The sequence below is a fragment of the Octodon degus genome, unplaced genomic scaffold (genome assembly GCF_000260255.1).
Source record: "Octodon degus isolate 3935 unplaced genomic scaffold, OctDeg1.0 scaffold00032, whole genome shotgun sequence".
NCBI classification, from domain to species: domain Eukaryota; kingdom Metazoa; phylum Chordata; class Mammalia; order Rodentia; family Octodontidae; genus Octodon; species Octodon degus.
Window position 1 is genome coordinate 7,439,986 of NW_004524608.1, and position 13,056 is coordinate 7,453,041.

The window sequence follows — 13,056 nt, forward strand, 5'->3', positions numbered from 1 at the left end:
ATCTAAGCTCCTGCCTGGTAAGCGCAAAGTCCTGAGTTTGATTCCTGGCACTGCACGCTGTGTGGGCTGCAGAACCCCAAGCATGCTGCGCCAGCCCCAAAACCAGGCGTGCTGGTGCTCACCTGTAATCCTAGAGTTGGGGAGGCTAAGACAGGAGGATCACTACAAATCCGAGCTGCGTAGCAAGACCCTGTACCTAAATAAATAAATAATATAAAGAATTATTTTAAGAACGCCAGTGTTCCCCAAATTGAAGCTACTCTCAACTGAGTTACAAGAAAATGTAATTCAATCGAGGAGATAGGTAAAACCACACATTTTTTTTTTGCCTTAATGTGTACATGGACTAGCATATTGTTGTGTACTGTCTAAAACATCAAGGATCATCATTAAGTAAACTCTCCTGTCAAAGAAAAATAAAGGAACCAGAAGGCATCATGTCCACATATAGCTAATAGTCTTAGATGGCCAGAGCTGGGCCACCGGTGCCTGTCGTCCAAGGGACGCGTTCTAAACAGTATTCGGCTTTGTCTCACAACAGGCAGTTGCGGCCGCATCTGCCGCTTCAAGAGATTTCAGTGGGATCGGCGGGTTAGGAGAGCTCTTGGAAAGTTCTTCCGAAGCCTCCAAGTTAAGCTCCAAAAGCGCCAAGGAGTGGAGGAACCGGAGGAAGAAAAGAAGGCAGAGGGACCACGCCGAAGGGAGCAACAGAGGAGAGAGAGACAGGGTCCCCAAGTCGGAGTCAGAAGACAGCGTCAAAAGGAGAAGCTTCCTTTTCTCCATGGATGGAAACCGACTGAGCAGCGACAAGAAGTTCTGCTCGCCTCATCAGGTAGGGAGAACGCTAAGTTCTCCGGGCGGCTCTGGGTTCGCTGCTGCCTCCTAACTGGCCTCTTTCATGTGGGTATGGGATTGTACTCTCCAGTTAAATGGGGACGGGTTACTAGTACTTAATTTAGGTACTTAGATTCTTACTGTGACTTGTCCATAGAAGAGATTTTAAATGCTTAAACCATTGATAACATTGATTTCATGATTTGAGAGTGCATTTCTTAATTGGAGGGGGTATCACTTTCCATCAGGATTTTCTCTTTACAGAGACAATTTTGGAAGCTTTTGTCTACCTTTGCCTTTTGGGGGTTTCGGACAAACCCATCTTTCTGGGTGGCTTTCTGCCTCACCTTCTGAGGCTGCAGCTGTAACGCATGCATGAATTTTGAAAAGAAATGTCTCTGGAGTTTTTCTTTATTCTTGACTATGTAGGCTGTGCAGAGCTGAGTCTCCACTAGTTTACCATGGGGGTCGTGCTGTGACGATTAGGTGACATTTAGGTGATAAGCTAATCACCCAGATGCTCCTGAAGAAACAACATTGAAGAGAGTCAATTTTTTTCCAAATTAAAGCCAATTGGGGCTGGAGAGATGGCTCAGTGGTCTAAAGCACCTACTTGAAACAAGCTTGGCAAAGCACAGGGACCGTGGTTCGATCCCCAGCACCACATGCCAGCCAGCCGCGCCCCCTGGTGGGCTGAGCTGGCCACACACACACACAATAAATAAATGTAATAAATAAAAATAAATAAATATTTAAAAAAAGCCAATTACCCAGTTATTTAGCATATTTTCATATGAAAACATCATTTCCGCACTTTGTTGTTAGTGTATTTCATGCATTACACAATGTAAATAGTTCTGAGATTGGTCATAAGTACAGTTATGTTTTGAACACTATTTGGTTCATTAAAATTTCATATGCTGTGAAAGAAAAGCTCACCTAATTAGATTAATCTAAGCTGGTATAATACTCTCATGCTTTAAAAGCCACTATGTATGTTTAATTTAAAGCAAAAACTGCAAATCAACAAAAAAGTATGATACTTTTTCTGCAAAGAGTAATGTTTTAACAAAATTAAGAGTGATAATCTCAAAAATTTTATTTTTTATTTTTTATTTTTTTTTTGAAAGCTAAGCCCATGCTTTTCTTTCTTTTTTTTTTTTTTTTTTTTTTTTTGGTAGAACCAGGGATTGAACTCAGGGATAACCTCAAAATTTATTTCAGTATACTGGTTAGCTGCTCATTGAGAGAAAAGATGGCATACAAGTTGTCAAAATTGTATACTTTATATTAATACACAAATAATACCTTAAGGAAAAAAATCATCTCTATATTAATAATTTCATATTCATACTCCATGTAGGAAAAAATAGATGTGCACCCAAAAAGAGCTTATGATAAGAAATATTTTTCTAGAGATAAAATTGTTATTGAAGGCTCCAACTACTGTTGTCTTGCATAATATAAGTATAAAATAAGATATTTAATCATTATATCACAGTGACACTTGGAATTAATTTGAAATTCTATAGAGAAGTCAGTTTCTCAGACCAAGGACTTTATTAGCAGTAATGTGACACTCTGGATATTTTGGCATTCTTAAAACTTAGGAGTAATGAGTAAGTAGTATTTGTCAGTGTAGCGTACATAATCATTGACATAACTAAAGCTTGTATTAGTACCAACTTGACACTAATATTATAATCTTGATCAAGTCATTTATACTTTGTAATTTCTGAAAAATGAGGTAATAATACCCACTCTAGAAAGTTGCAGAGAGTTAGGGCCAGCCAAATAGCTCCATGGCTGGCCAAATAGCTTAGTGGATTAAAGTACCCATAAACAGGCATAGGGTCCTGGGGTTCAATCCCCAGGCCTACCATGCCGGCCCATTCCCCAGGGCGCACTGAGATGGCAATTAAGATTGGGCATGGTGGTGCGTGCCTGTAATCCCAGCACATGGGAGACTGTAAGCAGGTGGATCACTATGAGTTCAATCTAGTGAGACCCTGAACACCCTGTAGACCTTTCCCTAAAATACAGGGAAGAAAAAGAAAATTACAGAGAGTTAACCAATAAAGAGAAACACTATATAACAAGGAGTCTTGAGATAAAATGGATGAATCAGTTCCAAAGAGAAAAAACTGAAAACTTTGAATAGTTCTAGTTAGTCATAAATCCATATAGTTAATAATAGACTTATGCTTGTTACATGGTGTTTTTCCTTATTATAAAATAAAACCCTGATGTAAATTTATCACATAAAAATTATTAATCACCTGATATGTGACTGGAATAGTTCTAGATGTTAAATGCCTCACTGAGCAGAGAGTCAGCTCATTCAGCTCTTGGAACCCTTTCTTAAAGGTCAATAAGTACAAAACAGATAAAAGTAATATATTATATTGGAAGGTAATAAGTGTTATTAAAAATAAGGCAATATGATGGGATCCAGAACCATAATTAAGAGCAAAATTTAAAGTAAAATAGTTCAGGAAAGCTTTGCAGTAGATGGCATATTTTGAATGAGATTTCGAAGAGACAAAGAAGGAAGTTGTGGCCTACATGAGTACTCCAGGCTCAAAATATCTTATTTTATATTTATATTATGCAAGACAACAGTAGTTGGAGCCTTCAATAACAATTTTATCTGTAGAAAAATGTTTCTTATCATAAGCTCTTTTTGGGTGCACATCTATTTTTTCCTACATGGAGTATGAGTATGAAATTATTAATATAGAGATGATTTTTTTCCTTAAGGTATTATTTGTGTATTAATATAAAGTATACAAAAAAATAAAAATAAAGTATACAATTTTGACAACTTGTATGTCATCTTTTCTCTCAATGAGCAGCTAACCAGTATACTGAATTAAATTTTGAGATTATCCCTGAGTTCAATCCCTGGTTCTACAAAAAAAAAAAAAAAAAAAAGAAAGAAAAGAAAGTGATTCTGTAGAATCACACCTCATAGTGATTCTACAGGGCCCCGAGAGTGACCGGAGGTCCTGGGGTGGGTGGAGGGACTGAGCAAGCACCCCAGAGGCCGCACAGAGGGAGTCAGCTGAGACATTAACAGCACATCAGTGCATGCATATGATATATACAGTTCATTTTATATTTACAGATAGATTTGAAAAGTAAAAGAACTGATTAGCGTTGAATTCACAGATCCTAGTAAGGATAGGCAAGAAGGCATTAGCACAGTTCACAAACAGGAATGTTCTAGAAGCAGTTTGCACTCCTGCTTTGTCAAGAGCAAAGGACTTTCCCTGTTAAGAAAGAAAATGTGTATCAGTGGGAGGACTGGAAGCACAAGACAGAACATGCTTTCCAAACCAAATGCAACTTCTGAGAATGTCCAAGCACAAAGGCCATAAATTATGGGCACAATGTCCTCTACTAATATAAAGTGTCTATATTATTCAAATATACTGATGTATTTTAAACTAGAAGCTTTGTAGCTAAATTGAACATTGTTGATGACTTGGCAGAGATTTAACTTAAAGTGAGCATTTCCAACAAATATTCATCTTCCATGTTTCCACAGGAACAAACTGAAATTTCTGCATCTTCCTGTTTGCCTTTCTCCAGGCAACTTTTAATCTAGACCCTACATGTAGAAATGTTATAGAGACTTAATTCTTGTGTATTCCCTTCTGATACTGAAAAAAAAAAGTAGAAGTCTACCATTATTCTCTTAGAACAAGATTTTTAAAAACAAGACACCTGTAATTTGTGCTGTGGCAGGCCGAGGTAGAAAGAGCTGGGCTTTGTGTTCAACACAAAAGCTCTTCTTCCCCCTTAGAAGCAGGGCTGCCACAGCTGTGGGTATTCCCTCCTCTTTGTGGCATCTTTAGCGTGTTATTTTTAGTTTGTTTTCTCTGCCTACTATTTTTGTTATCTTCTTTTTTGGTCTGTTTGCCTTGAAAGCTGTGCTCAGGCCCATTATTGTGCTTCCCAAAGAATGAATAGAAGTTTCAAACAAACTTACAGGTCTGAAACGCCTCTGAAAATACTCCAACATAAAAGCATGCAAGTTAAAGCAAGTACCAGCTATGTTATCGATGAAAAAACACAGCATATTCCCAACCTGCATGATATAAAGGCATTTTCAATTTTCAGAGTTTCTAAACATAGGTACATTAAGGTGATCACATTGAGCCATCCTGGCGATTCATGTAATGCATAACTATCATATAACGTCAGTTTATGGTTCTCTGAGTGAACCGTTGGATCTACCTGCATTTGGAATCACCTAGAATATGTGTTGAAAATTTAGACTGTCAAATCCCCTCTCCTACCATTTTACTCCATGTTCTGTTACTGTAGCAGAATGCCTGAGGCTGGATAAGGTGTAAAGAAAATAGAACCACATTTTGTGGGTTTTGACTCATAATCTAGAGGTTAGGAAGTTGAAGAGCATGCCGCTAGCACCTGTTTATTTTATTTTTTTTTATTTATGTATTTATTTGTGCGTGTGTGTGTGTGTGTGGCCAGCTCAGCCCACGAGGGGGCAGGGCTGGCTGGCATGTGGTGCTGGGGGATTGAACCATGGTCCTTGTGCTTTGCTAAGCTTGTTCTAAGTAGGTGCTTTAGACCACTGAGCCATCTCACCAGCCCCTACCTGTTTAGTTTAGCACGAGGATCTCATGAGTGAAAGAGCAAATGGATACACATTGGAAGAGGAGGGAGGTGCCAGACTTTCATGCTAGCCAACCCATTCAGGAGAAAAGCACTAATCCATTCACAACCACCACCCACCCCACCCCATGACTCAGACGTCTCCTGCTAAGTCCCAACTGCCAACAGTGTCACACTGAGGAACTGGGATTCCAGTTCATGAACTTGTGGGACTCACACTCAAACCACAGTCCCCACTTAGTGAATCACGGTTCCAGAAAGATGAGACCTCAGAGTGTGTGTTTTAAACATATAAAGTCATTTGCTTGCCACCTAAAATTGTTTTTCAAAATCTAGTTCTCAATATAAGCCGATCTTATATTGATAATTTAATTAGAGTCTTGGGAGATGGAAAGCTTTAGTATTTATTATTCATGAGCAGGTAGCATCTCTTGATCACTTTAATGGGAAATCAGTTTAACTACTCTCTGACCTAGATAGGTGCTGCTACTGTAGGAATTGAGTGTCACATAGACACACCCGCAACTTAAATATGCTGCTCAGCCACTAGTTCCTGTGGAGAGTTTAACCAAATCCAAAGGAACATGACATTTCATAATGACATCTTTTGAGAAGACCACTGGGACAGAGGGTAACAAAAATTATTCTGCTACTTTTGGTCCTCAAAAAGCCATAGAAATAAAACTTTAAAGGGGCATAAAACATTAGCCTGAGCTAATTAGGGAAAGAGACCAAAAATAGTCTGATAGAGGCTTATTTCCCTACTCTTTTCCCACCATTATTTATTTTATATTGTTAATATGAAGAAAAAAGGAAATAGCCAAGTACCTTTGTTGCAAGGGTACGTACCATATGCATAAGTTCCTATGTGTATCTGTGGCAGTTACTTCTTCATTGCTGCGGCAAAATACATTACATCCACAGATGAAAGAAACAAGGTACATTTTTAGCTTGCAGGTTGCAGAGATTTCAGTCCACACCTGATTCCAAAGCCGGGCAGCCTGGCTGAGGAAAAAAGGTTCATGATATGGCAGGTAGGAAACAACAACAAGCCTTCTTTTCTCTTTTTTATTCCATGCAGGCTATAAGCCTATTGTTTGATCCCATGTACACCAGAGCAGGCTTCCCATTTTCCAGTCAGTGGACTGATCCAGTTACCATGCACCCGTAATCCAGTGTCACAGAGCCATGATCCAAGCACCTCTCAGAAATCCTAGCCTATGAGTATGTGAGGCTTTGGGGAACATCTAGACATGAGCCCCAACAATGTATCTGGAGAGAGATGGGGAAGTGAGTGGGAGGAAGCAGAATGGCCACAGAGGAACACTGAGGTGTGAGCGGTGAGGACAGTTCACAGATACTCTGCAGACTGAAGATGCATGTTCCTTTTTTTTTTTTTTTTCACTAATTTTATTGAGAAAGAAGTAGCAATGAGATAGTGTTAAAACAGGTTAGTAAGACAGTTACAATAATTAATACATTGTATATTGTTGTTTTTATATTAGTTATTCATAGTAAAAGATGCAGATATGGTATCATTTCTAAATGCTATTAGTTCAAAACTTTCTTCTCATTGAACTAAGAAAAAGTAGCTATATATTTATGATAACTATTTTTGTATATTTAGATACATATGTATATTTTTTTCACTACAAAATGGTCCTTCATTTATATCCCCCCTTTTTTTTTACTTTTGTCAGAGATGGGTATTTCATTGCTATTCATATACTGTAGGTATGTGAATTCAGCAAAGTAATCAAATATAGTCCAGTAATCTATAGTAGTAGTATAGAGTGTGCCTAAGGAGAGCCACCTGGAGAAAAAACATTCTCTCAGGCTTTCACAGACAGCAAATTGGTCAAGCAATTGCCATGACTCGTCCACATGGCTACCACTGACAAAAGATCTACAAATTGCTGTACAAGGTTTCAAGGTAAATCCTGAGGGGATTTGCCTGACCTTGACAGACACTAAAGTTACATTATTTGTTATATAGCTCTTGCTTTATCCTGGTCTTAACCATCCAGCAGAAAAATATTAAAACGAAGTGTAGAAAGTAAAGCCATATTAATATGCTGAGCTGTAAAAGGCTCAAGTCAACAACTTCTGACACTGCCAGTCTTACGGAAAACCCACTACTGTTGAAGATGCATATTCCTGAAAATTATCATTAATTGCAAAGTTAAAAATCCATTCAAAAATGAAAGGAACTTTAAGCTGAATCCCCATTTTCTGGTATTTGAAAAATATTTGTTTGATTGATTTGTGAATATCCAGAATAAAACTTATTGCATGGTGAAGCAATCCTGTAATTCCAGCATTTGGGAGGCAGGAATACCATTGTGAGTTCAAGACCACCCTAGGTGAGCAAGGTGAGCTCAAGGCCAGCCTGAATTGCATATAGAGACCCTGTCTCAAAAAGACAAAATAAGTAAATAAATAAAAATAAAATCTTTTGTGATCCAGTGATGTAGCACATGGGTAATGCATTTGTGTTGCCTCCATTAGGTCCTGGGCTTTATTTCCAGCAGAAAGCAAACAACAAAAGACCCTGAAAGATTTTGAACAACGTAATTCACTTCAATACAATTAAAATGAGAGTAAAAGACTGAGCTATGACTATCATTAGCAAAATCCTGTTAGATGTGTTAGATCTCCAAGCTAATTATTTTGCTGCTGATATTATTTTTTTACTTTAGTTTTTTGAGACAGGGTCCCAGTGTGTGATCCAGCCTGAACTTGAACTAAATATATAACCCCAGGCTTGCCCCAAACTTCCAGTATTTCAGCCTCAGCCTCCTGAATGCTGGGATAACAGGTCTGAAACATCACATCCAGAGCTATAGTTAAATTTTGAAAAAGAATGATGATCTATTGAGTGGTATAGGGATCCTCTGTGTGGCATTTGCAATGACAGATAACCATGTCAAGGAAGGTAAACTGTTGGCTGCCATCAGGGAAATACTAAGACTTTCAACACAGAATCATGGGGTTCCTATGTGGAAAGAGACAGACAAATAAAAGACTTTCATTTTATAATCTAGAAGAAGAAAATGGAGAGATAATAAGGTTGTGCTCAATGTTACAAGTATCAAAGTGTAAATTATTTTATAAAAATATTAAAAATCTGAATCAACAGTCTCACTTGAGCCAAAACTTAACTCTCCCAGCTGCATGTCTTTCATATCTCAGCACTGAGAATTGGAAGCCAAGCACTAGTAAAAACCACTGCTCCCACCTAAAAAGGTCATTCATCCTCCCCTGCTTCTCACGTTCCCTCACCTGTCCTATCATAACACAACCCAGTCATAGTATTAAATGAGTGAAGACTAAATAAAATGGTTGTGCACTCTGTAAACTGCAAATCAGCTCCTAGTCAAAAAGACATTCTTTATAGTTATTCATTATACTCTTTAATAAAAACACCCAAAGATATGTGTTCTATATAAACTTGGTTACTTACGCTTAAGAGCAAGATTACTCCAATCAGAAAACAAATTATTTCTACAATATTAAAATGTATTTTAAACAATTGCGCCCCACCCCACGCCATGCTGCCCTTCCCACTCTTCTCCTCCTCACTCTCTCTCCAGTCTCTGCTAAGCATCCGCGGCTCCCTGTTTTCCCCAAGACGCAATAGCAAGACAAGCATTTTCAGCTTCCGAGGACGCGCCAAGGATGTGGGGTCTGAGAATGATTTTGCTGATGATGAGCACAGCACCTTCGAGGACAGCGAGAGCAGGAGAGACTCACTGTTTGTGCCGCCCAGACACGGAGAGCGACGCAACAGTAACGTTAGTCAGGCCAGTATGTCATCCAGGATGGTGCCAGGGCTTCCAGCCAATGGGAAGATGCACAGCACTGTGGATTGCAATGGTGTGGTTTCCTTGGTGGGTGAACCTTCAGCTCTAACGTCACCTACTGGACCACTTTAGCCAGAGGTGATAATAGATAACCTAGCTTTGACTAACACCCAGTATATAGCAGTTGATATAATTAAGGTCTGGACAGTTTAGCCTGTTAAATCATCTTGCTTTCCCAAAATAGAAGTCCTTAAAAACATTACATGATTCATTAAATGGGAAACAAAATTTTGAGAACCAATTAAACTGTATAAAACCATTAGCTTTCAAATACTTTAGGCTAAAAGACTTAATTTTGAGAATCTTGGATGAAGCGTATCTATAAATTCCGTAGACCTACTAATACAAAATAATGAACATGTTGGCAATCAAATCTTTAATATAGATGTAGGTTCACCCAAAGTTACATAATTATCTATTCCTACTCTGGGAAGTTCATATTCCTTCAATACTACGATGACCAATACAATGACAATGGTCAATTTTCACAGAGCTGTCAGTATTCCAATACTATTTAAAATGTCTCTAAAATAAAATTTTGATTCTTTGCAGAATGGTATATAGAAATAATTAAATAAATATCAGGAAAGCACACACATTTCATTGTACATCTGTGTTTGTGCATGGCAAAAATTTGGCCCATGTATATCAATATAGCCTCAAAGGAAGTAATTCAGCCTTGAGGCTATATGGGAGCATTGACCTTGGGGCAAGACTGAGCTGGCTGTTAATAATTGTTATAAGAAGAAAAATCAGTCTTATTGGAATGAAATAATAACAAATTTTGGCATGCTTGCAAAACTTTCTATGAAAACTCTGACATGTTATTTGAACTATTTCTGTAATGTGTTGCCTTAAGCAATTGCATCCACCAGTGAATTCTCATCAAAGGACATCATGTGTGACTTTTTAAAAAGTGTTTATAACATAACCAACAATCATTTAAAATTGTTACCTGGAAAAAACTGCATGCAGCATGGTTGTCCAAAGAGATATTTATGGTCTTATGTTAACCAGTGAAAAGGATGGTTTGAGCTATTGGTATTTGGTTTGCAGGGCACCACCACTGAAACAGAAGTCAGAAAGAGAAGGCTAAGCTCTTACCAGATTTCAATGGAAATGCTGGAAGATTCCTCGGGCAGGCAAAGAGCCATGAGCATAGCCAGCATCCTGACCAACACGATGGAGGGTAGGAAACAGGCCGTGAGAGAGTCGGCTTGGTATTGATCGCAGTTTTGGGGAGCTATTCTTTCTTTTTGTAGTCATTGGTATCTATTTTCCAACAGGAGAACTCTATTTCAGATGTGGGGGTGTGTGTTAATTATTATTATATTGATTGTAAACATAATTCTCATCTATTTTTTACTTGACTCTTTATCCTATCTCCAGAGTGATATTTTACCATTTGATACTGTATCAGTGAAGACTCTTTCTAATATTATATCAGTCTTATGCACACAGAGAAAACACTTACCTTTTAAAGCTGGACCTGCAGTGGTATCACAGAGACAAATATAAATGAGTTGGACAAATTAAGACTTGAGTCCCACTCCAACGAGGACTCTAAAAATATCTCTCCTGCATCTTGTAGACACACTGCAATCATGACATTCCTCAACAGGACAGGTGACACTAATGCTTGATGATTTTAATGCGCAGGAGTGGTCAGCAACTATTAATCCCTGGTCCATGCATTCAGCAAATCCTTATTCCTTAAAGTTTGGAGAAATGTTGCTTTATTACTATAATTTGTAACTCAGCTATATAAATTGTAACATATTTTCTTTATAGAAAACACCAATTACATTTTGTATCTATTGTATTGAAATATTTAATTTCAAAATAGTCATATAATATTATTTCTATAACAGAATTCATGCATTATTATTACCAGTAATTTGTTCACAAAGGAAGCTAGAAAAATACAGATGTAGATTTCAGTCTGAATCTCGACTAAAAAGAAAAGCCATATTACATTATTATTTTGTGGAATACTACTATTAATTTGGAGACAATCAGAGGAAACGAGTCACACATTAATAAGGATCATGGCTGTAGATAGTATTCTTAAAAAGGCATTTTTAAAAGAAATAATTTACTAAATTTAACATTGTTGCAAATGTATTTGGAAATTCTATTTTCCAATCACAGGTTATTTTGAAACAAATTACGTTCAGAGTACTCATGTCTTGTAATTAAAAAAGAGAATCTATCCAAGTGATATCTTAAAGTGGTACTTTTATGGCAAAATGTAAGTAAGATTGTCTTCTCAAGTTGGTAGAATTAAATGTCTGTTTTCAAGTGTAAGTATTAGTTTTATCAAATAGTATGAAATCTGCTGACAAGAACAGTTCATTCGTATTGTTAGTTACCTCTCATCTTTGTTGTCTCCTCAGAACTTGAAGAATCTAGACAGAAATGTCCCCCATGCTGGTATAGATTTGCCAATGTGTTTTTAATCTGGGATTGCTGTGATGCATGGTTGAAAGTAAAGCACCTTGTGAATCTAATCGTGATGGACCCATTTGTTGACCTGGCCATCACTATTTGCATCGTCTTAAATACCCTCTTCATGGCTATGGAGCACTACCCCATGACCGAGCAGTTCAGTAGTGTATTGACTGTAGGGAACCTGGTAAGTTCATTTGGAATTTACTTACTTTCCTTGGGAGGAGCAGAAGCGGTAATCCAAAAGGAAATATAATTTGTTCTGAGTTGAACTCAAATTGCATATTCTCATTTTTTAGAGAAAAAAACATCTGAAGGAAAACTACAGAGAATCTAAAAAAAATCACTGTCAATTGATTTCAATGCTGTTTGCTTAGGTCAATGTTTGTGCTACTTAATCTTGGTTGCAGTTATTAATGCCGCTTTGTCTTTATGATTTCCCTTCCTGGAAATATAGGTCCAGAGAAACTGTTACATTCTGGCTTTATAAAGTTTTAACTCCAACAGCCTTTAAAGAAATTATATCCATGGAAGAGATAGCCTGAGGATTGACTTTTGTTTAGAAAAAAAATTATTTTTATATTGGATTACATAATAAAATGCTGCTGTGATATCATACAGGAGAATAGTGGGTAAAAATGGATTCATAAGCTAGTAATACTTTTCTTTCAGTTACTTGAGCTTGACTCTGCATCGATGTGTGTGTGTATGCATCCTCTCTAAAGTTATACAAATTGGGTAAACAAGTGTTCCTGCTGTAACCTCCTTGCTAGGTCAGTTTGCTTGAGTTATAACCTTCAAAAAGTCACATTCTTCTTCTTCATAAATTTACTCTTCACTTATAATCAAACATCAATTTTAATACTTAACAACCTATTAAAGTTAATCATAATTTATTAGTGACTATGTTTATTTTGTCCTGCTATGTCCCTAACATCTGGAAATGTTTCAAATAAAAATGTAAGTGATAGTGTAGTTTCTAACAAGTAGTTTTGTTTGATTTTTTGGTGGTACCAGGGATTGAACTCAGGACTCTGTACTTGCCAGACAAGCACTTATTCTACTGAGCTATCTCCCCGGCCCTCTAACAAGTAGTTTCTATAGACTTAGATTTAATTGTTTCCTGGTGAGTGTAGTCATGAATAGGAATTCAGAGCCAGGGAGATATTTCAATGGTATAAGCAACTGCCTGGCAAGCACAAGATCCAGAATTGGATTCTTAGTATCACAAAAGAAAGAAGAAACGAAAGAAAGAAAGAAAGAAAGA

General features: G+C 37.4%; 1 protein-coding gene across 7 annotated transcripts in view; it reads left to right on the forward strand.

Moving 5' to 3' along the window:
- LOC101567587 (sodium channel protein type 3 subunit alpha) overlaps positions 1 to 13,056 on the forward strand; it is an 88,378-nt gene that overhangs the window by 28,430 nt on the left and 46,892 nt on the right. For 2 of the 7 annotated variants that reach the window (XM_023713635.1, XM_023713634.1), the window contains exons 10-13: positions 542 to 832; positions 9,072 to 9,281; positions 10,398 to 10,530; positions 11,738 to 11,976. In XM_023713635.1, the coding sequence (XP_023569403.1) occupies positions 542 to 832; positions 9,072 to 9,281; positions 10,398 to 10,530; positions 11,738 to 11,976 (873 nt within the window). Of the gene's footprint in view, positions 1 to 541; positions 833 to 9,071; positions 9,369 to 10,397; positions 10,531 to 11,737; positions 11,977 to 13,056 lie in introns of those variants that run through there. The other 5 variants (XM_004629861.1, XM_004629862.1, XM_004629860.1 and 2 more) reach the window with 3 other exon arrangements.